The sequence below is a fragment of the Schistocerca gregaria genome, chromosome X (assembly GCF_023897955.1).
Source record: "Schistocerca gregaria isolate iqSchGreg1 chromosome X, iqSchGreg1.2, whole genome shotgun sequence".
In the NCBI taxonomy this organism is placed as follows: Eukaryota; Metazoa; Arthropoda; class Insecta; order Orthoptera; family Acrididae; genus Schistocerca; species Schistocerca gregaria.
Genome location: NC_064931.1, coordinates 599174855 through 599202057, shown reverse-complemented (window position 1 = coordinate 599202057; position 27203 = coordinate 599174855). Strand labels below are relative to the sequence as shown.

The 27203-nt window shown below is 43.9% G+C and overlaps 1 protein-coding gene across 12 annotated transcripts in view; it reads left to right on the top strand.

Moving 5' to 3' along the window:
- LOC126297604 (ras-related protein Rab-7L1-like) overlaps nucleotides 1-27203 on the top strand; it is a 140316-nt gene that overhangs the window by 3313 nt on the left and 109800 nt on the right. The window contains exon 2 of one of the 12 annotated variants that reach the window (XM_049988597.1): nucleotides 18865-19097. The exons of the other annotated variants lie outside the window; for them this stretch is intronic. Within the exon in view, the coding sequence (XP_049844554.1) occupies nucleotides 19076-19097 (22 nt within the window). The 5' untranslated portion in view covers nucleotides 18865-19075. The remainder of the gene's footprint in view (nucleotides 1-18864; nucleotides 19098-27203) is intronic. 12 annotated transcript variants of the gene reach the window in all.

The window sequence follows — 27203 nt, the reverse complement described above, 5'->3', positions numbered from 1 at the left end:
CACTATATTTTTTTTAACTTTTGGCCTGATTTGTTCAATTACAGCTTGTTATAAATAATTAATGGGATCGAGGGGGATATATTGGGCGGAGGGTGATGGGGAAACTATGGGGAAAGTATGGTAGTTTAAGTAAACAATGGCAACCGAATTAACAAGGTATACGCTTTGGGACAGGATACGCCTGAGACAACACATTATCATAATGAAGATTAAGTATACAACTACAGGAGACATAATAGCGATTTTTTTTCCAGTCGTGGTACAAAACTTACGGAGAAAGACAGAAGGGAAGTATTAATGCTGAATTGCTTTTTCTGGAAATGGTCGTCAGAATAGTAATTTCTATGCACCAAATGAAATTTTTAAATGTGGAAACTGTTAGAGTTTTGTATGTTAACGTACTAAATATTGTTCGCGCAAACGAAGTTAACACTCGGCGCGGTGGCTGATGGGAGCGACTGTAAATGATAAATGCCTTTACGGCCCCACCCATCAGCCACCTCGCCGAGTGTCAACTTTGAGTGCGCATGTATTAGTGTGTGTTTACAAAACTTGGTTCTACAGTTTGACAAACGCAACATAAGAAGAGGATCATAAATGCTGTGTCTGTTATTAGACATTACATAATTTTTTGCTACAAGGAAGAAGAAAAATATCCACTACTGTGTCTTACTTCAAAGCCACAAATAAAGCTTTCTAACTTGTGATACACTGGCTTGTCCTGCACACCAGTCTGTTGACAGCTATTTGAATCTGCTACGAGGGCACGCTGAAAAGGAATGACTTCAAGTTTTCATGTCAAAAATCACAAAGCTTTTTAAATAAACAAAAGTTATTGATAGTCTATATCTTTATTCATCTTGTCTATATATTTGCAGCCTTCTGCTCCTAGAGGACTCCGAACTGTGGCGTGTAACATGGCGATGTGTAACGTAACTATGTCGGTGCGTGAGAAACAGCATGCTGTAATCGGCTTCCGGATTCGAAGGGTTCATCCACACATGGAGCATCTTCTCTTTCAGCATGAGAACGTCAAACCACACACGAGCTCTATGACATCTGCATCAGTCCGACACCTTTGTTCACTCATCGATAATCCTCCATACAGTCCCGACTAGACCCAACCCGATTTTCACATGTTTCCAAAATTTATAGAATATCTTCGAGGGCTTCACTTTCATAGTGACGAAACGGTGCAAGCAGAGATGAGGTTATAGCTCCGTCAACAAAGTCAGACATTCTACAGTGACGGTATCAACAAACTGGGCTCGTGGGAGTAATGTGTTCGTCGCAAGGGCGAGTATGTTGAGAACTAAATATTTAGATATGAAGAATAAAAATGTAAAATGCTAATAACGTTTGTCTTATTTAAAAAGCCTTAAGGATTTTCTCATAAACAAATCGGAGGCATTAGTTTTCAGCACGCCCTCGTATTTCCGTCATCTTCTGCACTTTGCAGAATCGAAACTATAAAGCAAAAATTTGTAATTATTGACTTTCCAAATGAAATTGTGACAACAATACCGATACCGGTAAGTGTAACTTGTAAAGTAATTTTAAATTATTGAGGCACAATTATTTACTAGAAATAACTGCTCGTAACTCGTCTGGTTTGTTCAAAGTTAAAACTCATGCGCTATTAGGGTACTGGCCCCCAAGGAACGCCAAACAAACTGTATAATATGTACTTGAAGCGTAAGCTCACAAAAACAACTGGCATGCAAGTCAAACAGCAGATTTAAATGCTACCAAATTCCAAACATGTTTTGTCATCACCGACCCAGGAGCCAATTATATCGCACATTTTTAAAAACGTTCAGTTTGTCACTCATATCTATGCAGTCTGTTAATGAAATGCTACAAGCCAGTCACGTCTATTTTTACGTAATCTGTCGCCTTTGAAGTAATTTCGACATCTTGTCTGAGGTAGCTTGTTATTGTAACAATAGCTAACTAGTATGAGTGAAACCCAATCCCACTTACCTTTCTAAGGAAGACAACTGCAGCTGATGCTGCTGCGGAAAGCTAATATGTAGTGAGGACGGAATGCTCACGGGGTAGCAGCATGGCAACGATATTCAGTTGTTTCTTGCGCTTCGAGTGATTGTTATTAAGGATACGTTTGAGTAAGATAATGTTCAACCAAACACTGGATGCTAGTGTACAACACGTCAACATCCTCTCTCGAAGCTGTCATAATACTTCGTCAGGTATCTGGTACAGTAAGTCATAGGTCATGCTACACGAAGTGCGTTTGTCGAAGATGACGCTTGACGACAAGCCGAATGAGAAACGACGAGATTTTCCTAATTACCTCTTCGTTGCTCTCATATTTGCGTAACACTAATTTACGGTGAACTGCCAGTTACAGTAGCTTACTTTTATTGTATGTATGATACACACGAGGATACGCATCGCATCGAGTACGTGAGTGTATGTACTGAATGACACACTCTCTCTCTCTCTCTCTCTCTCTCTCTCTCTCTCTCTCTCTCTCTCTCTCTCTCAGGTAGTTCATTAGTTGTTCATACTGGAATGGCGATACTTATAAAACCGATATTTTGTTCCTCTTGCCTTAAGGTAATGTAATATTGAAAACCTGAATGATTTACATTGCACCACAAGGGCACAGACAGCTGAGCCATTACATGTTCTCGAAATGAACGTTGCGAGAGAAGAAAAATATGGAATGAAGCGGGCAGAAAGATTTGGTCTTATCCAGGTAACAACAGTTTTTGAGTGATGCGTTCTTCTCAGTAGGCCTTAATGTGCTGCAGAGTGTCTCATGATATAATCACGGGAAGTGCGCATCAGTAAACTCATGTTAACGGTATGATGGAGAGTATTACCACAAGAAACGATTTTGCAATTTTTATTTGTTTTAGCGATAAGTTTCGATTGATGTTATAATGTGATAATGGAAGGAAACATAAGAGGAAGAGACATCCAGCAAGAGATCCGGTATCGTGAAAAGTGTGACCTCACAGTACAGGTGTCCGCCCCCGGTAGCTGAGTGGTCAGCGCGACAGAACGTCAATCCGGGTTCGAGTCCTGGCTGGGTCGGAGATTTTCTCCGCTCAGGGACTGGTTGTTGTGTTGTCTTAATCATCATCATTTCATCCCCATCGACGCGCAAGTCGCCGAAGTGGTGTCAAATCGAAAGACTTGCACCCGGCGAACGGTCTACCCGACGGGAGGCCCTAGTCACGCGACGTTTACATTTACAGTACACGTGTGTCACTTAGTAGTAACTCATTCATTCCGACGAGTTCCGCATTATCATATTGGACTCAAATCTGATGAGATGGCTTGGGGCGCCAGGAGCAGTTGCGTTCGTGCTTGTTGTAGAATTGTACAGCTTTCAGCAACAATGACGTGAGGATGATCAGGCAGTTGTGTGGCGTATCTCTTGCAGTTGTCTGACAACTGGAAGCTGGAAATCAACTCTTCATTCACCATAACCGAAGCAGAAAGCGATCTAAAAGTTATGTAGAGACTGAGTTGAGCGATAGCGTCCAGAGACTGAAAATCACACTGCTTCCTAGAATACAACACTTAACAGTACTCAGCTACAATCAGAGAAGAACCGCATCTTCACCGCATCAGTTTGCATTAGATTTTCTCACTGCTAACGAGACAGCTGATTAGTTTGGCCTTTCAACGCGTGCACTGATAAAGGCTCGCGTCAAGACTCTCTGAAGACTGTAACTTCATCCGGTATGCATCATGTTATTGCGATAAGGTATTCTATGATATCTATTGTATATTAGTGTTTTACAAAGCGTTAGACTTTTACACTCGATCCTGAAGGGGAGGACTTTCGTCCCGAACGAGTGACAGCCGAGTAAAAGCTTGTGATAGACTCGTGTCATATGTACTGAGGACAAGCAAAGATAGGCGCGCCATATATCAGTGTTGGGTGCTACTTGGGACATACTTGCTGGACAAACATTTGCCTTGCGTCATTCCCTTGCCCTGTAACAATCACTGTTCATACTGGATTTGTCGTTGGAGGAGAAACGGAGTTCAGTTATTCACAAAGACCAAAATCTTAATAACTACCATTTATCTTAGTTTTTATTGTTTCAACTTATTGTATTTGTTCATTTGGAAGAATATATCTTGGACACTAATTTCCGCGCTGTTGTGGGCCCCAGTCTAAGTAACAACTAAGCCCACTGGACAAAAAATTAGTCACACCTACAGAAATCATTACGCGCATGATTTAATATTGTTGAATTCCGCACCTAGAGTTGATAACCGCATGGATTCAAATGGCTCTGAGCACTATGGGACTTAACATCTGAGGTCATCAGCCCCCTAGATCTTAGAACTACCTAAACCTAACTAACCTAAGGACATCACACACATCCATGCCCGAGGCAGGATTCGAACCTGCGACCGTAGCAGTCGCGCGGTTCCAGACTGAAACGCCTAGAACCGCTCGGCCACTCCGTCCGCATGAATTCGGTTAGGAAGTGAGTCCAAGAGGTTGTGCAGGAACGTCGCATCCAGGTTAAGCCACTGGCTAAAGATTTGATCGCCCAAATCCATCAAATTACGGGGATGCTGATGTCGACGTTTTACCCGCTCTTCCAACATGTCTCACAAATTCTCTGTGGTGCTCAAGGCGGGTGATTTTGCAGGCCAGTCGAGATATAATAGGCTCGGGGAGTGTTCGGAAAACCAGTCACACATTCTTGCAGGCTGATGAACTTCGCTGTTGTTGTCTTGAAAAATAAGAGTATCAACAGCATACTGATCATGCAAATGTTGTTAGGAAAACAATAACTGATCATTTAAATAAACATGTTGGTTCATGTTAGTGGTCACCTCAGTGAGCAGGCCCAATTCATGATAATAAAAACACCCCCAAAACATCACAGTCCCACCTCCGGCTTGAACCTGACCATGCACGCATTCGGAATGAAATGCTTCATTTGTCCTCTGCTCCACTTGACGACGTAAGTCATTTGAATGAAGGCAAAACGTCGTTCGTCAGACCACATTATGTTCCGCCAGTCGGTTACTGTCCACGTTCGATGATTTCTAGCCCATTGAGGACGCACAGCTTTATGTACCTATGTGAGTAACGGCCTCTTGAGAAGTGATTCGCTCCAAATGTTCTTTTCGTGCAGTTTCCGTCATAATGTTCTCTCGCTAACAGTTGAGAATGGACCTCCATTCACTTGCCTGTATTCCTGATGGATCTGGAAGCGATTTTAATTTACAAGCCATGAAACACATCTCTTTTCTGGCCATGAGTGTTACACCACAACTTGTAGACTCATTGAACAGTTCACAGCGAAACACCGACGAAGCCAGCAAATTCCCAAATCGTATGGCCAAGGGTTCGGACAAACACGATTGCCTCTTTTTGCCACTCTGTCACGTTCTTACATTTGCCCATGTTTACGTACAATACCCGCTTGAAACATAACTGTCTCACTGCTGTCTTGTCCTCAACGGACAGGCAGTTTGTGCGAGGTGGAGCACGTGAGTCTATCGCTACACTGTCTGTAAAGGCTTAACGATTCATAGGTGCGTGCGCACCGGGGTGACTAATTTATTGCCCGGTTTGGTTATTTCTTCCAGCTCTATACCGATCTACATTATTACCAGCCTCATGAAATATTCGAGCCACAGAAAAAAGCATTTCGAGTTCTTTTATTTATTTTGCTATTTTTTCTGCAACTTCAGGGCCGTGAGGACGTTTCTTAGTTTTTAATCTCTCTGTAAGCAGAACTTCGCACACAGTTTACTGTTTAAAACAAACATCAAACGTTAGGCTTAGGCGGCGCGAAAATTTACTGCCGCGAATTGTAAATCCAATAACAGCTTAACGTTAAAATGATTGTTCTTGAAACAACATTTATCTGGAATTACAGTTGCCACTATTTCTGTAAGACGAACCGGGACATTTCTCTTAAACTGACTAAAAAATTGTAATTTAGAGAACCAGCCTATGAAGCTGATTGCCGAACGATTCTACTGCCGCCAACGTAAGGTGTCGAAGTTGAGTGACTGTAGGAAGACACCAGGCTGTTGCACTCTCGGTTCAAAAGGGAACGCACAAATGACGACAAGCGAACGTTAGAGATTCGTGTGTCTGTGAAAAGATCTATGCGTGAAGCATACAACAATTACCACTGTCACATCTTAGCACAAGATCTGGCAGAAACACGAGAAAATTCTGGTCTTAAGTAAAATCGCTAAGCGGGTCTAAGGCTTCCGTTCAGTCCCTTGTTGACCAATCTGGTGTGGCAGTTGAAGGCAGCAAAACGAAAGTCGAAGTTTTAAATTCAGCATTCAAGAAATCGTTCACACAGGAGAATCGTCCAAACATAGCGTCATTTGACCATCGAACAGACTCCCGTATGGGCGACATAGTAATAAGCATACCTGGCGTAGAGAAGCAATGAAAGATTTGGAAGCAAATAAATCACCAGGTCCAGATGGGATTCCGGTTCGATTTTACAAAGAGTTCTCTACAGCACTGGCCTCTTACCTAGCTTGCATTTATCGTGGATCTCTCGCCCAGTACAAAGTCCCAAGAGACTGGAAAAATGACTCCAGTGTATACGAAGGGTAAAAGAACCGACCCGCAAAAGTACAGACCTATATCCATAACTACTGTTTTCTGCAGAATCCTTCAACATATTCTCAGTTGGAATATAATAAACTTTCCTCAGACCGAGAAGCTTATGTCGACGAATCAGCATGATTTTAGAAAGCATCGCTCGCGCGGAACTCAGCTCGCCCTTTTCTCACATGATATACTGAGAACTATGGATGAAGGGCAACAGGCAGGTTCAGTATTTCTAGATTTCTGGAAAGCATTTGATACGGTGCCCCGTTGCAGGCTGTTCACGAAGGTAAGTTCACAGATATGTGAGTGGCTCGAAGACTTCTTAAATAATAGAACCCAGTATGTTGTCCTCGGGTGTCAGTGTTTATCAGAGACAAGGGTATCGTCAGGAGTACCCCAGGGAAGTGTGATAGGACCGCTATTGTTCTCTATATACATAAATGATTTGGCGGACCGAGTGGGCAGCAATCTGCGGTTGTTTGCTGACGATTCCGTGGTGTACGGTGAGGTGTCGAAGTTGAGTGACTGTAGAAAGGTACAAGACGACTTAAATAAAATTTCCAGTTGGTGTGATGAATGCCAGATAGTCCTAAATGTGGAAAAATCTAAGTTAATGCGGATGAGTATCAAGATCAAACCTGTAGTATTCAATACAATACTACTAGCGTCCTGCTTGACAGAGTCAAGTCGTTTAAATATCTGGGTGTAACGTTGCAAACCGATATGATGTGGAACGAGCCTGTGAGAACTGTGGTAGGGAAGGGGAGTGGCCCACTTAGGTTGATTGGGAGAATTTTAGGTTGGTTCAAATGGCTCTGAGCACTATGGGACTCAACTGCTGTGGTCACCAGTCCCCTAGAACTTAGAACTACTTAAGCCTAACTAACCTAAGGACATCACATACATTCATGCCCGAGGCAGGGTTCGAACCTGCGACCGCAGCAGTCGCACGGTTCCGGACTGCGGGCCTAGAACCGCGACACCACCGCGGCCGGCAGAATTTTAGGACAGAAGACCGCATATAGGACACTGGTGCGACCTATTCTTGAGTACTGCTAGAGTGTTTGGGATCCGTACCAGGTCAGATTGAAGGAAGACATCGAATCAATTCAGAGGCGGGCTGCTAGGTTTGTTAGTGGTAGGTTCAAACAACACATAAGTGTTACGGAGCTGTTTCGATAACTCAAATGGCAATCCCTGGAGGAAAGGTGACGTTCTTTTCGACAAACACTATTGAGAAAATTTAGAGAGCCGACATTTTAAGCCGACTGCCGAACAATTCCTGAATAGTCTCCGCGCGGAGATCTGAATGGGGCACCATTTTACCTCAAAAATATTTTACCATCCAGTAGAGCTGCATGGTCCCCTCGATTCCAGCCGCTCGCAGTACCAGTACAGCGAGGCCACGTTGGCTGAGGTTACAAAGCCAGATCTGTCAATCATTTAGACTACAACTACTGTAAAGGCTGCTGCCCATATTCAGGAACCATGTGTTTGTCTTGACTCTTAACAAATACCCCTCCGTTGTGGTTGCATCTACGATACGGCTGTCTGTATCGTTGAGGCACGCGAGCCATCCTCCCACGTTCCATGGCTCATAGACATGCAAGAATGATCCTCTCTTAACATGCTATAAAATTATTTTAAAAAATAAGCTCATAGTTTTTTTGCGAAAACTTACAGCCGATTGATATCTTAGTAGTTAAAAGAATCTGGTATATTAACCATATTGCAACTTCCTCTCCACTATATAAATATATATCCGTTGCGCGACATAAACGAAAGTATATATATATATATATATATATATATATATATATATATATATATATATATATATATATATATATATATATATATACGAAGGTTGGAACTTTATTTATTTACAGCTCGTACAAAACAGATACGTGTTTCAAAGTTTTATTGACCTTCAGAGTAGTCACCAGCATTGTGTATAGCCCGTTACCAGCGATGTGGAAGTCGTAGGATACTATTAGCAGTGCCAGCTGTGTTGACAGTTCGAGCGGCGCGGTCTATTGCCCCACGAATTTGTAGCACTTCTGAAGCGAATGCCGTGAAGTGTTTCCTTCAGTTCAGAAATCGAGTTGAACTTCCCAGGGCTTAAGTCAGGGGAGTGCAGTAGGTGGTATAGAACTTAGCATCCCCAGTCTAACAAATCAGTAGCAGCTTGCACTGTACGTGCTTGAGCGTTGTCCTACAAAATGATGGTCAGATCCTGCAGAAAGTGTCATCACTTCTGTCTCTATGCTGTTCATTTTTGGAACACAACCTACTACCAGCTTAGAGACAAAAGTGATGACACTTTCTGCAGGACCTGACCATCATTTTGTAGGACAATGTTCAAGCACGTACAGTGCAAGCTGCTACTGATTTGTTTGACTGATGGGACTGCACCTACTGCACTCCCCTGACTTAAGGACTCGTGAGTTCAACTCGATTTCTAAACTGAAGGAAACACTTCACGGCATTCGCTTCAGAACTGCTACAAACTCGTGGGGCAGTAGACCGCATCGCTCGATCTATCAGCCGGCAGCTGTGGCCGAGCGGTCCGGAACAGCGCTGCTGCTGCGGTCACAGGTTCGAATTCTGCCTCGGGCATGGATGTGTGTGACGTCCTTAGGTTAGTTAGGTTTAAGTAGTTCTGAGTCTAGGGGACTGATGACCTCAGATGTTAAGTCCCATAGTGCTCAGAACCATTTGAACCATTTTTTTTATACTGTCTGTGAAATGTATCAACCATTTTTTTCGAACTGTCAACACAACTGGCACTGCTAAGAGTATCCTACGACTTCCACATCGCTGGCAACGGGTTATACACAATGCTGGTGACAACTTTGAATGTCAGTAATACTTTAGCGCCACTATAAGGGTGTAAATAAGGTATGCTTTAAATACACGCTGTAACGGACGTGAGCGTTAGTTACCTTTGAGACTGGACGTGGTGAAATGATGTCGCCTTTAAGGCGACAAAAACAACACTGCCAATTCCTCACAGAGTTTGGACGAGGCTCTTTAATAGGGCTAGGAGAAGCTGGATGTTCCTTCTGCCATATTGTAGAAAGACTTGGCAGGAATGTAGCCACTATATAGGATTGCTGCCAGTAGTGGTCACGAGAATGTACGGTCGCAACGAGACCGTGCTCCGGACGGCCGCGTGGCATAAGCGAGAGGGAAGACCATTCTGTTCGGCTATCGCTCTGGGGCATCGTAAACTGCACCTGCAGCAGCAATTTATCGGCAGTTGGCACCACAGTGACACAACGAACTGTTACAAATCGGTCACTTCAAGGACGGCTCCGAGCCAGGCGCCTTGTAGCGTGGATTCCACAGATCCCAGACCACCGTAATTTTCGACTTCATTGGTGTCAAGCGAGAGCTCATTGGAGGCCAGGGTGGAGGTTTGTTGCATTTTCTGATGAAAATTGGTTCCGCCTCGGTGCCAGTGACGGCCGTTTATTGGTTTGAAGAAGACCAGTTGAGGGCCTGCAACCAACCTGTCTGCATGCGAGACCCACTGGACCTACACCTGGTTTTATGGTCTTGGGTGCGATTTCGTATGACAGCAGGAGCACTCTCGTGGCTATATCACGCATCCTGACTGCAAATTTGTACGTCGGCCTTGTGATTCGACCTGTTGTGCTGCCATTCATGAACAGCATTCAAGGCAGTCTTTTACAACAGGATAACACATGCACGCATACCGCTGTTGTAACCCAAGATGCTCTACACAGTATCGACATGTTACCTTGGCCTGCTCACCAGATCTGTCTCCAATCGAGCACATATGGGACATCATAGGGCAACAACTCCAGCGTCATCCACGAACAGGAGTAACTGACCGATCAAGTGCCGCAGCCACAGAACTCCATCCCACGAACTGACGTCCGGCACCTGTATAACACAATACTTGAGCGTATGCATGTGTGGAGTCAACATTCTGGCGGTTACACTGGTTATTAAAGCGCAGTATTTCAAATTTGCAATAGATTATCTCCTACTTACATTCACCTGTGATCTTGCAATATTAATCAAATGGTTCAAATGGCTCTGAGCACTATGGGACTCAACATCTTAGGTCATAAGTCCCCTAGAACTTAGAACTACTTAAACCTAACTAACCTAAGGACATCACACACACCCATGCCCGGGGCAGGATTCGAACCTGTGGCCGTAGCAGCCCCGCGGTTCCGGACTGCAGCGCCAGAACTGCACGGCCACCGCGGCCGGCCAATATTAATCACTTACCACTTAAATATGTCACACAGATAATGTATTCCCGAAATTTCATTACTCTAGATTAATTATTTTTTGTGTTGCGATTTTTTTCTGTGTGTGCGTGTGTGTGTACACACACACACACACACACACACACACACACACACTAAAAATAAATGTCGTGTGACTAGGGCCTCCCGTCGGGTAGACCGTTCCCCGGGTGCAAGTCTTTCGATTTGACGCCACTTCGGCGACTTTCACGTCGATGGGGATGGAATGATGATTAGGAGAACACAACACCCAGTCCCTGAGCAGAGGAAATCTCTGACCCAGCCGGGAACCGAACCCGGGCCCTTAAGATTGACGTTCTCTTGCGCTGACCACATTTTTTTTCCCCCGGTGCGGATGTCCCATGACACCAGTTCAAGTTTAGTGATGAGCCGTTGACTCAGTTTTTTATTGCAGAGAGCAGCTAACCCTCTGACCGAACACGTTGAGTTACCGTGCCGACGACCACTCCGCTACCAGGGGCGGAAACACACATATACTGATCAGCCAGAACATTATGATCACCGACCTACTATCGATATAAACCCGTCCAGGTGATAGCAGCGTCACCTGGCGAGGAATGACAAAGTCAGACACAACGCACGGTGCATGTTGTATCAGTGTGCAAACGGTGAAAGCACGCAATCTATCTGAGTTTACTGTGGGCAGGTTGTGATGGCGTGGAGGCTCGGCACGAACATTGCGGAAACTGCAAAGACTTGTCGGGTGTTCGAGGAGTGCTGTGTTGAGTGTCTTCAACATGTGGTGAAACCAAGGTGAAATCAAGTCCAGACGACGCCTCATTACAGATTTCGGATGTTACAGGCTGGGCAGATTGGTGAAAAAGGACAGGCGGCGAACTGTGGCGGAACTAACATAAGACTTTAATGCTGGGCAGAGTGTAAGTGTTTCTGAACACACAGTGCCCTGAACACTCTAAACGTTGGGCCCCCACAGCTGACGACCCATGCATCTGCCAATGTTAGCACCATGACATCCTCAACTACGACTGAAATGTGCACGTGATCATCGGCTATGGACGCTGGAATAGTGGCAAAGAGTTGCGTGGTCTGATGAATCCTTCATCATACCGATGGGAGGGGGCGAATCCGTCGTCTTCTAGGGCACAGCTCCTTGACACCTGTAAGGCGGGACAGAGACAAACTGGCGACGGCTCCATTATGCTCTGGGGAACGTTCACGTGGGCATCCATAGGTCCAGTGGAGTTAGTGCAAAGCACTATGACGGCCAAGGAGTATCGTACAATGGTTGCAGACCACGTCGATCCATTCATGACGATCACGTGATCATGTTTCTCAATGGCAGTTGCATTTTTCAAGAAGATAATGCGCTTTGTCACGAGGGCAGGAATGTGATGGAGTGGTACGAGGAACACAGTTGATGTACTGCCCCACCCTCACCCTCACTAGCCATGTCTGAACCCGATCCTGAATGTGGTGCCAACCACCTCCAGCGACCTACCAAAGTCTCGTTGCTTCCCTGCGACATGTCGCCGCTGTTAGCCATGCCACAGGTGGAAGTACGGATTATTTGGTAGGTGGCCACAATGTTCTGGCTGAAGGCAAAAAAAAAAAAAAAAATGACATACCAAGAAGAAAGTATCCGAATGGGACTGAAATCGATAGATGTAATGTACACATACAGTGAAATAAATGATTATAGTGTCAGAATAATTGGATGATTTATTCAAGAGAAAGAGATTGACAAACTGAGCAAGTCAATAATGCGTTGGTCCGCCTCTGGCTCTTATGGAAGCTGTTATTCGGCTTGGCATTTATTGATAGAGATTTTCGACGTCCTCCTGAGAAACGTCGTGCCAGATTATACCCAATTGGAGCGTTAGGTCGTCAGAATCTCTAGCTGGTTGGGGGGCTCCACCGATACTGCTCCAAATATTCTCGATTGGGGCGAGGTCAGGCGACCTTGCTGGCCGAGGTACGGCTTGTCAAGCAGCAAGACAAATGTTAGAAACTGTTGCCCATGCGGATGGGCATTATCTTGCTGAAATGTAAGTCCAGGATGGATTGCCATGAAGACCAATAAAACGTGGCGTAGAATTTCGTCGACTTACCGCTATGGTGTAAGGGTGCCGCGGACGACAACAAAAGGGGTGCTGCTATGAAAAGAAATGAGATCCCAGGCCATCACGCCCGGCTGTCGGGCCGTATGGCGGGAGACAGTCAGGTTTGTATCCCACTGCTGTCTGGGGCGTCTCCAGACACATATTCGCTGGTCATTGCAGCTCAGTTCGATGGAAGACTCATTACTGAAGACAATTCTACTCCAGTCAATGAGATTCTAAGCCGGATGTGCCCAGCACCACTGCAAACGGACGTGTTGGTGTACTGAGATCAATGGTAGTCGGCGCATGGGCTGTCGTGAGCTCAGCCCCCTTTCTATGAGCCTATATTGTGGTTTACTGAAGTACCAGTTGCACGTCTGATCGATGATAATGAAAGTGAGGCTCTGAGTGCCTCTCGCGCGGTGAAATTCTGCTGCAGCGTCACACCTTCATCACCGGCCGCCATTGTTCATAATTTCGTATTTCCCGTCGATTCCTATATGAATATTAATTTGCGACCAGTTTCCACAACTCCTTCGTGGTGCATCGTTTTTTGTCGTAGAGTATATGATGAAGAGAAAATGGCGCACTTGACGGTCAGCATACGATTCCTCATCCGAGTTCAAGACAAAACTGTATCTAGCAATACCCAGTCCCGCCAGTAGGTTTAATAGAAATGCGATTTTAAAAATCGAGGCTCTGGAAATGCTGCAACTGCGTGCAGCGTGGCTAAGAACAGGTAGCGTGAACTCTGCGCTCGCTGACCGCGGTGATCTCGCGGTTCTAGGCGCGCAGTCTGGAACCGCGCGACTGCTACGGTCGCAGGTTCGAATCCTGCCTCGGGCATGGATGTGTGTGATGTCCTTAGGTTAGTTAGGTTTAAGTAGTTCTAAGTTCTAGGGAGTTCTAGGGGACTGATGACCACAGCTGTTAAGTCCCATAGTGCTCGGAGCCATTTGAACCATTTTTTGAACTCTGCGCTCTGCCCGATTAGCGCAGTGAGCTGAGGTGATGCCATGGAGAACGGATATACTGACTCCAATTTACACTTCCAAAATGCAGTATCTTTTGCATTTCCACTGCTTTTATTTAAACATTAAGACATAACATGAACTTCTTACAGATGTAAACGAGCACTTTGTTTCGTCCATGATACGTATTAAGCCAATAGAAAGTAATAGTGGATTCATTAACATCGTCCGTATCCAATGAGGCACGACAAAATACAACAGGTAGGCTACACAAGATTGCACCCTACGTTACGCACAATAATTCCATTCTGAACGTTTTATATGCAGCCTTTCTTTCGCAGAGCCGATACGTACAAATACGAGAAACGTTCACTTTAGAGAAAACGTTCAAAGCCACCACTTTGCAATTGCAAACACTTAGCCACTCTCTGGATCATACTATGCTAGACACCACGCAACACACCTGTATCCACCATTGCCGAAGCGACATGCACACGAGCTATTAGGTCGTGTACCTCCAGGTGTAGAGTACTAAAGGTATAAACTTGTTCCTTTAAGTGTCAACATAAATAAAAATGTAGTGGATTGAGATCCGAACAATGTGAAGGCCAGAATATTGACTTTCACGACCAATCCATTTCCTTAGAAACGCTTGACTTAAATAATTACGAACATTCAGTCCCAAGTGTCGCGGTGGACCGTCATGTTGAAACCATAGTTATCGTCGAACACCAAGTGGAACGTTTTCTAATGCGTCAGACAATATACTGCAAAGAACGTACGATACAGGGACCCATTCAACTTGTCCGGCAATAGGTAAGGATCTAAAAGCATTCCTCCAACGATTCCAGCCCTAATGGTTTATGCAAAAAGCGTGCCTGAAAGCTTCTTACACGGGTGACAAGTGAGCTGTGTTCTGACCAAGAATGGCTGTTTTGGATGTTGAAAATACCTTCAAGAGTGAAGCTAGATTCTCCAGTCCATATCACAATATTTATAAAATGTTAGTTGTCTTCCACTTGGCACAAAATCCATTCACAAAACTGTACTCTTCGAATGCGGTCTTCTGGTGGCTGGTGTTGAGTCAACGTGTAAAGATATGAGTGCAGTTCTCCATCGTGGAACACTTCAACAACCTGTCTTTGAGATATTTGGAACTGCCTTGCAACATCACGGGTACTTTGCCGCGGTGACTGGTGAACTGTTTCAAGAATCGCGTCCTCTGTTTGTGCAGTATGTGTAGTCCTTGGACGATTTCTTTGCATTATTTGTGGACGAAGATTGCCGGTTTCCCAAAGACGTTGCTCCAGGCGACGAAAAACATTCTTATCGGGATGGCGCCTTTGAGGGCATCGTGCAGCATACGCACGAGCAGCAGAAACAGCTTGGTTATCGAATGCACCCAGCACCAAAAGCATATCGACGTATTCATCGTTTGTGTATTGCATGGGCAAGCCGCACTACATGAATTGACAGGATCCGTTATGGTTGTGCACTGCGTAGTTAGTAGACACATGCATGCCTTAAAATGGATCCCAGTGTCATGCGATAGGCTATTGTCGTATGACAAAATTTCCTGCTTATAAACGACGAGAACTAAGGAACGGACGTCTAAAAAATAAGAAAAAGACGAGAATTCGAACCACAGCAGCATGCTGGGTGTAGGTTTGAGATCTTTGTACTTTATGCAGAGAGCTACGACGGCTCGTAGGGTAGTGTGGGGTGATACACGTTCCTCTATACACTCCGACGCGCTGCACGATGTGACAGTGTTGCCAACTCCCGGTTTTCATACATCTATTTTCAAAGTGCACCAGATCTGATTTTGTTACATAAACTATTGTCTCGAGCCGCGCGGGATTAGCCGAGCGGTCTAAGGCGGTGCAGTCATGGACTGTTCGGCAAGTCCCGGTGGAGGTTCGAGTCTTCCCTCGGGCATGGGTGTGTGTGTTTGTCCTTAGGATAATTTAGGTTAAGTAGTATGTAAGCTTAGGGACTGATGACCTTAGCAGTTAAGTCCCATAAGATTTCACACACATTTTTTTGGGTCTCGATTCTGGAAGAGGAATCGAATGCCGATAAGTGTGGCATTTTTTCTTCACCTGTGGCTAGCTGTCTCAGTCTTGCAGCGAAGGAGCCTATGAAAGATTTTAACTTAGATGAAAATTATTTTATCTGAAGAGCTTCCAGCAAAGTAACCAGCAAATTACTACGACAGTGTTATAATCTAAGCTCTCTAATTCTCTCATAGTGCATTGTGATTCAGTTTGCATTATTTAATTGCTGCCACAAAGGTGATAAACTCATCAGAAGGTTTCGTCTTCAGGTGAAGTATTCCCTGTTTTAAATTTTAAACTAATGATAGTGAAGCTTCACAATAAATGTTGGTAAATTTCCGGGTTGGTGTTCCACAAACGATGAAATATCGAGGGAACCAGCAGACTTGCCAAAAATACGAAAGGTCCAGGCCGCGACCCGAACCAGGAGGAAGTCCTTGGGCCGTCCTTGCATGCTACACGTGGCGGTTGAGAGTGCTTCCTCGCCTCGCTAGTACAAATTAAGGTGCGGTTACAAGCGCGGCAGAACCTGAGAGCATATCGTCGCGTGAGCAAAATTCTGTGTGTTTGCGCAACAAAAAAGAAGAAGATGTTTTTCAATAAATAACGGTTGCAATTCCTTTCTGAAGCTTTGGATACTGGTCTGTGCGAGAGATGGTGTTTTACCGCTGAGATCCAGATACACGTTGCACACACAGTGGACGTCACTGCTGGAAATACCAAATTATTAAAATTCTTTCATGGCTTTGGCACTCTATTTATGAATTAGTTCGTCGGTGTACTGATTCAGTACACTATGGTCAAAAGCTCCCGATTACCGATGATAAGAACTATATACTAGTGTACAAAGTCATCGTATAAACTAAATAGACCAACAAAGCAAATGTTTCCTCTCTCTCTATCATTAAGTGCAATACAATATGGTTCAGATTTTAACCTCTAAACGTATCCACTCTTTGCTATTAGAATAGCTGCACAAACCCTTGGTTTCTGGAGATAAGATTTTGTAGTGTTTTAGTAGAAGTTGCAATCCAACATGTCTGTAAATTATTGCATGGATCCTCAGTATTAAACCTCAGTTTTCTGACCTCCCTGTCAAGTTCATTCCGTAAGAGTTCAGTGGAATTATTAAAGTCAGGTGACTGATTTGTTCAAATAATATTCTTCAGTTTTTCTATTGATATGCCCTCTGCACAAGTCAGAAGCATGTTTGCAATCATTGTCCTGCTGTAGAATAAACTCACGACCAAAAAGTCTCTTGCCAGATGGAGCTGCACAGTTGATTAGTATCCTGTGATACCATTCTTATTTAATGTTCCATTAATCCTCACTAGATCACCGACTTTATCACCCGCAAACATCGTCACACCCTGACCGACCCTCCACCAAGCTTTACTGTTGTCACCCAGTGACTTTTCGTACTTTCTCCACGAAGTCGGCGATGGTATGCAAAATACTTCTAACTTAGATTCGTGCGTGAATAATACTTTGGACCATTTGCTGCAAGCTCCAGTTCTTTATGTTGCTTTACCCATTGCTATCTTTTCACCTTATTTTGTTTGTGTAGTAAAGGTTTTTTGGCCACTACGCAATTCTTTAAATCCTGTTCACGAAGACGGCATAGCAGTGCTGAGTCAGATTGGAGCAGCTCGCAAGCTCCTTACTTCCTCACGAATTTCAGGTGCGGTACGAATACTCTGACGTTTACTCTGTACATATATGAAATGATCGTCCCTGTACGATCTTATTCAGGGTCTTCCTGATCGCGAAACACTTGCATTGGCACCAGTTTGCTTGAACCGCTGCAGCGTATACGCCACTGTAGACTAGGTTACGCCAACTTCTGCTGCTATTGTCCTACTAGAGTAGCATTCCTGGTGCAGAGCTGCAGTTACGGCACGTTCAATTCAAATCTCCTGCTTTCGTCCCATTACGAGGTAATATGGTACGAATATGATTAGGTACATCAACACGCTGCTAGATGCACACAATGTATCGTAAGCTAATGCGAACTGATTGGTACACAGACAGCTGAAGATATGGGGCCTATTCAAATGGAACCGAGTTAGGTAAAGGCACGTCAGTGTTGCTGTGTATAATCGACAGCACCCCTCTATGCGAACAACCAGTTAAATATACAACAGAGACACTTAGTTTTTATTTGTTTATACTTGTTTTATTATCAGAACGAGGATTTGATAGGTTATTCAAAATGAAATACCTCTTTTAACCACAGATCCACAGATAGGCAATCGAAAACTTTTGATCGCTAGTGTACGTTGGCTTTACGTTTGTAAACAGCGACACTAACTCCAATTGCAACTGCTTCATGCTGTACCTCAGGCTATAAGCTTCTTACATAAAGAAATAGCTCGAATTGTTGGAATTTAATTCAACCATAAAAGATAATAATTTAAAAAATGTCAGTTAAATAAACAAATTTTTACTCAGGCGATAGCGATTCAAGGGATTTCCAAGGAAAGTTGCGACATATTTATTTCGAAGTTGCTGCAGTACAGTTGCTGGCCGTGTTTGAATGTCGGATGTGTTCTCCTAAAAGAAGTAATGACCGAAGTTGTATAACGGGACTTCTAGACAGATATGTAATCAAAAGTGTAACTCTTTAAAGAGACATTTTTAGATTTTCACCTTTACAATACAAAACAAATTATAATGAATCGATTAGATTTATTATACCTGAATAATCACTAACGTAAACTGGTGCAACATATGTTCGCGACTGTTTATATGCTGGAGACAAAATTTAGCGTGTATTCTTGAAACGCGGCTAAAACAACGTGTATGAGGTATTAACAAACTCCCTATGGGTTACGAAATATACGCCTACGTTGTTACCCACATCAGTCTTCTTTTTCGCAGGTGAGCTCTCAGGAAAAAAGGCTCTCAGCGGAAGTGTTTCGTGACTACAAGGACCACGAAGAAGCCTTTGGTTGTCGTCAGCTCCGTGTTCTCAAAGGCTTCTCTTCTTACAAGAAGTGGCTCAGCAGTAGTACATGTTACCACCTAAACAGCACAATTACGGTCGATTGTTAACGCTGAAAATATTTTCAAGAAATCTCCCGAAATACATATGTCATTAAAGCTGGCAACGAGTAAGTAATGCTGCCAGAATCCATTATTAAATACGAATCGTAAGTCAAAATAGATTCTGAATTCGAAACACATATGGTGTAATCTGTCACCTGTTCCATTAAATCATGTGAATTGTTTCTAACAGTCTCGCCTAGTAACCTGCCTGGCCATAATCTAACACATCATACAGTGTTTTGCTCATTAACTTCGATTTTCCTCGAACCCTATTTTACAAGGCACAGCAGGGCGTCACCTAATCTAATGAAATAATGTTTTCTTAGAAGTAAATGAAATTCCAGAAACAGAATTAGAAACAGTATAAAACTGGGCAAATTTGTGACACTTTTAGCACTTTTTGTAACATAACATGGAGTAATCTGTTGTTACGAAGTGACACCTCAGTGACAAAGTTGCCCCGTTTTATGATACTGCAGATCTTGAACCGCACCGCCCTCGGTGAAAGCTATAACTTCTTTTACTACTGTTGTACTAGTTACAGCATCAAAATAGCAAGTAAGTAGACAACGACACTGAGTTCTATTTTATTTGTTAAAATAACGTTCCGAAGTTCACACACCCCAGGAAGTACCCTGAATTAGCACAGGCATGCCCTCGAGCAAGATCAGAACGTCCTTGCAAACGCTTCCAACCCCTGGGAAATGAATGTGCTTAAAATGTTTTAACCAAACGAAACTTTATTTTTTCAGAGGCACGTACATCAACATTGACAATTTCACTCCAAAAGCCACAGTGTACCGGATAAAAACTTCAAAGGAGTCTCAGTTTCTGTGCTGGAGAAAATTATGAAATTTCAATTTTACGTGTTATATCACAGTGGGGCGGTATTTCAGTTGAGTAACCGGTAGTATCTCCTTCTAACCTTCCCAATTTTAGAAAACTGTGCGTTCTTCTGTAACTACACTATAATGTCACGTCTCCAAACTATTCAGCCACGTTATTTTAACGACATTCCGGATGCGATACACCACTTATAGCTTATGACTCTGCAAGGCACCACTGCGTTACGCTTAAACATAAACAATGCCTTTGATCTGAATCGAATTAATCTGGTTGATATGCAGACCGCCCCCCTCCGAATCAGATGTGTTTGATAAAATGTGCGCAATGGGAACGAACTGAAAAAGGGGCCAGGGTTTTAGCCCTGCGAAGTGAGTAGTGGGTGTGGCTCTAGTTGAAGTTAATAGTAATAACAAAGATAAATATAGAAGTGAAAGATCGTTAACGTAGACAATCGTTTATTGCAAAATATTCCACAGGAGGAACAGCACATGATAAACAACCGTAATAGTTGACTCTCTCACACATTGGAGATGAGTAGAAATCGAGACATGAAATCCCTATAATTAAACAACTGACAGAAACCGAGTGGCAAAATCCGCGGGGGAGCGAAAATATAGTCTGGTAACTAAGGCGTGATATGACACACAACGTTACTTGTTCTCGGACGACAGGCGCAGATGTGAAGGGGTTACGATTGCTTAGTGCACGATACGACGGTCCTCCCTTGCAGTGGCTGATGTGGTCGACTGGAACCTTGACGACAAGTATGCCTGCCCTCACATGCCCATGTAGTACAACACTGTGTCTCTGTCTCATCGGAGTCCCCCATAAATCTGGATATTGCACAGTACGAGTAGCTGGCCAAACGGAGACCCACAGTTAGGCCCCTTTCAAACTCTGTCAGGTGCTGATAATGCTGCCTCATACATGTGTGGCACGTCCCTGCCCTTCACAGTGATCACTGAACATCTGATACTGTTCAGGTCTCTTATATACCCTATCAGGCCTGGTAACAACACTTAACACGAAGAGCACTAATGCACTCTAGCAGCCGTTCTGCACTACTGGCCATTAAAATTCCTACACCAAGAAGATGACGTGCTACAGACGCGAAATTTAACCGACAGGAAGAAGATGCTGTGATATGCAATTGATTAACTTTTCAGAACATTCACACAAGGTTGGCGCAGGTGGCAACACCTACAACGTGCTGACATGAGGAAAGTTTCCAACCGATTTCTCATACACAAACAGCGGTTGACCAGCGTTGCCTGGTGAAACGTTGTTGTGATGCCCCGTGTGAGGAGGAGAAATGCGTACCATCACGTTTCCGACTTTGGTAAAGGTCGGATTGTAGCCTATCGCGATTGCGGTTTATCATATCGCGACATTGCTGCTCGAGTTGTTCGAGATCCAATGACTTAGCAGAATATGGAATCCGTGGGTTCAGGAAGGTAATACGGAACGCCGTGCTGGATCCCAACGGCTAGCAGTCGAGATGACAGGCATCTTATCCGTATGGCTGTAACGGATCGTGCAGCCACGTCACGATCCCTGAGTCAACAGATGGGGACGTTTGCAAGAAAACAACCATCTGCACAAACAGTTCGACTACGTTTGCAGCAGCATGGACTATCAGCTCGGAGACCATGGCTGCGGTTACCTTTGGCGCTGCATCACAGACAGGAGCGTCTGCGATGGTGTAATCAACGACGAACCTGGGTGCGCGAATGGCAAAACGTAATTTTTTTCGGATGAATCCAGGTTCTGTTTACAGCATCATGATGGTCGCATCCGTGTTTGGCGACATCGCGGACATTGGAAGCGTGTATTCGTCATCGCCATAGTGGCGTATCACCCGGCGTGATTGTATGGGGTGCCACTGGTTACACGTCTCGGTCACCTCTTGTTCGCATTGACTGCACTTTGAACAGTGGACGTTACATTTCAGATGTGTTACGACCCGTGGCTCTACCCTTCATTCCATCCCTGCGAAACCCTACATTTCAGCAGGATAATGCACGACCGCATGTTGCAGGTCCTGTACGGGCCTTTCTGGATACAGAAAATGTTCGACTGCTGCCCTGCCCAGCTCATTCTCCAGATCTCTCACCAATTGAAAACATCTGGTCAATGGTGGCCGAGCAACTGGCTCGTCACAATATGCCAGACACTACTCTTGATGAACTGTGGTATCGTGTTATAGCTGCATGGGCAGCTGTACTTGTACACGCCATCCAAGCTCTGTTTGAGTCAATGCCCCGGCGTATCAAGGCCGTTATTACGGCCAGAGGTGGTTGTTCTGGGCACTGATTTCTCAGGATCTATGCACCCAAATTGCGTGAAAATGTAATCACATGTCAGTTCTAGTATAAGGTATTTGTCCAAAGAATAACCGTTTATCATCTGCATTTCTTCTTGGTGTAACAGTTTTAATGGCCATTAGTGGTCATGTCACAGGGAATTGGAACTCTTAATCATTTACATACCCGCCAATGGTCTGTACGTTTATAAAGTTACTTTGACATCTTACCATGTTTTCTGCGTACCCCACCTTTTTGCCAGGAAGTCATGTTCACCCACGTGTGATGACAGTCTTGCAAGCGGAGGATGCGATCTTCCGGCAAGATTATGATCTTTCCAAATGGCTACAAATATTCTCAAATGGCTGGAGGAAAACAATTAATATTTGCTGGCCGAGGATTTCCCCGGTTATTCAACCAACAAACATTTGTGGGACTGCGTTCATTTTTTGAATCCTGCTTCACGCACTTTATAACACATGTGAGAAGCACTTATGACAGAACCACTCCAGTTAGCGATGAGGATCTGTCGGTACATCACTGTGCCTCTTCCATCTTTTCCAGCCTCTCGGTGTTCGTAAAAAACTGTGTGGTAACTATGTATTCTAACAGGATGTCACAATTACGTGACCCCCTAGTGTATACTGTTCACAGAGAAACAGTGATTTTGGTCAAATGATACCTTCGCCCAATCTCCAATTCTCCACATTCAGTTACTTCTATGATTTGACTTTCTTTCCTGTTTTTATGGAGAGATGACGTAAGATTTCTGACAAACACGCTAAGGGTAGCTGATTTGGAACAATAGGCTTGTTGATAAGCCGGAACGAAATACTGAAAGAAGTGGTGCACTGGTTACTCGCACACAGGAGAACGGAGGTTCAAATTCCAGTGTGGCCAATCAGCTCCAAGTTTTCAGTGGTTTCTCTACGTCCCTGAAGGCAAATTCCGAAATTTTTCATTTGGAGTGACGCGACCGATTCCCCTTCTCCCCTCCCACCCTTACCTCAATACATGCTTCCGCATCGTCGTCGTCGAAGGGACGTTAATCCCAAATCTTCTTTACTTAGCACGAGATCATTTCTGCCCTAGTCCGCATTAGCAACGGATGTATGAATTTACGTCTTAATTTTGCCCGTTTTTTTAATTAGACACTGATTAAACGTAAGTTTATGAAAAACATGTCTTTTGAGAATCAGCTAATTGTTAATAATACTGAAGTACTGAAGTTTATCGAATTGGCGGTGCGTGTACTAGATCTTCTTGGCCTTCGGTATTGTAAAGACGCTGATAAGCTAGCGGTTGAGCGCCCATAAGCTCCCAACACACACACACACACACACACACACACACACACACACACACACACACACACACTTGATCTTCACTATCCACACTCTCTTAACTAAAATAGTTAAAGCTCACGGGCATCTGCTTAGTTGCCGCGCGGGATTAGCCGTGCGGTCTTAGGCGCTGCAGTCACGGACTGTGCGGCTGGTCCCGGCGGAGGCTCGAGTCCTCCCTCGGGCATGGGTGTGTGTTTGTCCTTAGGATAATTTAGGTTAAGTAGTGTGTAAGCTTAGGGACTGATGACCTTAGCAGTTAAGTCCCATAAGATTTCACACACATTTGAACATTTTGAATCTGTTTAGTTATACCTCGCTACACAAGTCTTAGGGACCGTTTGGCACAATTGTTTCTCGTAGTCTTGTTATAGGGCTTGAAACGAAAGAAGCGGGTGCAGAAAGCAGCTTTAACGTCGAGGCGGCTATAGAAAGTGGATTCCACTCCACGTATGTTGGGCCGCGTGGAGAGTACACGTTACGCAACCTAGGAAGTGAAATCTATCTCCGTGCTCGGTGGTCCAGACGTAAATGAGACTCTGGCCATAGCTTTGACCTACTAATAATTCATATATTGATACCAATTAAAATCAATAATTTATAGGGCAAATAAAAAGTTCTACATTCTGTCGACGTTTAGTTAATTAGACAAAGAGCAGAAAGAGTTTAAGAAATCGGCTAGGAATTTGTTTAAGGCATCATCCCTACATCTAAACCGATTTCGTGAATCCACTGAAAAATAAATAAGTTTTATGCACAGTGCCACTTCGATGGGTTCTTTTTCAAGTTAAGGGCACTAATCACGTACTGATGGTGAACCTTGATTTTCCTGTCACGTATTTTTTTAAACTATTGTTCTATATCTCAAAATCAGCGACTCTTTACTTCAGAGTGTCAAAATCTGAGGCAGCTAACAGTAGAAGTTGTTTCTAGGGGGAGGATAGAAAACGTTCTGTTAATATCAAGGGCGTTAAAGATGGAACATTAGAAACTTGGCTGTGACGCTACTGAACGGTTAAACATGGTCATTTGCACTATCAAAAATTATTTTATTTTTATTTTTTGCGGCTGCAATTATGAGTATTACTCATCTTCAAGCAGCTGGAAGCATACCGCGTATCAGCATGTGCAGTGGTTCTATTTAAAATACACAAAACGATGGTTAATAGTACTTACAAATCTCAGATGCAGATGTGCACATAAACCTAAATACAGCCGTTAGTCCAAATTCCAGGCCAGTCCGAACGGTGTCCAAATCATAGATTACATAATAAAAACATAATTAAAAAAACTGATAAAAACCACGGCAGTAACATTTTCTCACGTTCGTATGTTCCCGTGTGACAGTTGAATAACAAATGCTACAGATGGATACATTGGAGACAACTTCAAAGATAGTATGACCTTAGCGGTGCAAAGATAGTAAGCAAAGTCGATACAGAGCCTCGCACATAATTTATCATGCCTGTAACAAGACGTAGCAGCAATTTAAACATACTGTCACTTTAAGGCAAAAAATACAACTGTTGTTTAAAAGGAACCGTCAGTACAGTAACTTAAGATCCGTCTTAGTATTCGCTAGCTGTGATTTAGGGAAATCGTAAGAAACCTACGTCAGGTTATTCGGATAGGGATCTGAACCGCACTTTAACGAGCTAGTGAGGCTCAGAAACGCCTTCTGAACTTCTTTCAGCTGGTGCAGTACTTCTTGCTGGTTCCTGTTCTCATATAAAGAGTGGCACGTATGACTTTCTTGTATAGTTTTTATCCCATAGCGTGCTATCTTATGACGTAGGGAGATGACCTGAAGCATGTCAAGTGCCCGCATCGGAATGACGACAGATTGTCTGGTAAACGGATCAGCCGCAGCATTGTTCTTAGGTTGTTGCCTATACTCATCTAGGCAAATGGCGACCTAGTATTTCATGTCCAGTTGATATACTCGATGCACAACGGTTGACATCTGAAAACACACATTACTGTACTGTGCATCGTCGTGTGGCGCAGAACGGCTCTCATCAGCGCAGAATTGAGCATAATGGAACATTATTTATTTATTTAGCGTATGGCATTATATACGAACAGCGACTAGCAATTGTCGATTACATAGTTTTACAAAATTTTACAAAAAATATATTAATTTCATGATTTATAATTTAAAAAATAAGTCTAGAAATTAATATCTAATTTGTCTATCCGTTCAAGGGCTGCTTCTGTCACTTCAAAGAAATCTTCCAAGTTCACATGGTAAGCTCTTTTGCTACAGCTTGTTACAATGTGATGGATCGTCTGGTGTTCATTTCCAAAGTCACACTGAGAAGCTGAAGCCCTTCCCATCGGTAGAGGTTTTCAGCACAGATGCCGTGGCCTGTGCGGATCCGATTAATTGTTTTCCAGGCACGTCGCGTTAGTTCAATACCGCCTAGTCTTGTGTAAGGTCTATGGAGGGTCTGATGTTCCTCATGGGCAATAGTGTTCCACATTTCTGTCCACTTTTTGTTGATACTGAAAGTAGCGATTCTGCCAGTAGGACAGATGGCTGCCTAGATTTTAATCGGTTCATTCGGAGTGCATTGGAAGCTCAGGTATTTTAAGTAATTTTTGATATTCCTTGAGGAGGGCGTTCTGTCTTCGGAGGTCTGGTGGCTCAATGTTGCTTAGAGGTGGTAACCAGTATAGAGGAGTAGATTTGACGCGGCCTGTTATTGTCCGCATTGCTGCATTTGGCTCCACTTCAATTCTTCTCACATGTGTGCTATTGAGCCACACTGGAGCACAGTATTCAGCAACAGAATAGACCAGTCGTAAGGCAGCGCATCGCAGTGTCATAGCTCTTGCGCCCCATGAGGTGCCACTCAGCTTCTGTATGATATTGCGTGATCTCAGCTTTGATGCGGTGTTTCTATGTGCTTCCTGTGAGAGAGGGTTCTATCAAGAGTGACTCCTAAATATTTTGGAGAGTCTCGGTGGTGAAGGACCGGACAGCCAGACTTATCTACTACAGATCTCCTGGCTTAAACATGAACGCGAAACTACTTCACAACGGTTCTTCTCAGAACCAACCAACGAGACACCTAAGAATCTTCGTAGGGGCCAGCAATGTTCCGGTGTTCGTGCGCGCACTTCAATAGCAATGGAAAACAAGAAAGAACGAATTCCTTTGCGCAGGACTAGTTCGTTGCTACGCAAAGCGGCGCAGATCGGCGCGGTTCGACGTCCACACCGGACGCGCCGCGCTCTGCTGAGCGTCTTTTAATGGTTTTGCGCGGCGCGCTGGCGTGGACGCAGCTTTGGGATACGCTCTCAGAAACAGGGTTCAAATTCCCATTAGACCTCCTAGATTTCGGATTCCAAATCGCTTACGAGGGGTGGGGGGGTGGGGGGGGTAGGACGTCAAACGAGTCGACTTCGAGCAGGAGAGGCATCACAGGACATTTTAATTTCCAGTGTCTATACTTTTACAAATAAATTCATAAAACTTTGTCAGCAGCTTCAGGAAGGATTCAGGATTCACACTCATTGCAGTGGAAGTTCGAAAACATAACAAAATAAATTTTTTTACGTGTGAAATTTCATCATTTTTTTCACTTACTAATGGCTGCATTTGTTGCTACAGGTACACTTTTCTTCATAAGTTAGAGAGATTCTTCGATGAATTTTGCACAGCATACATACCATA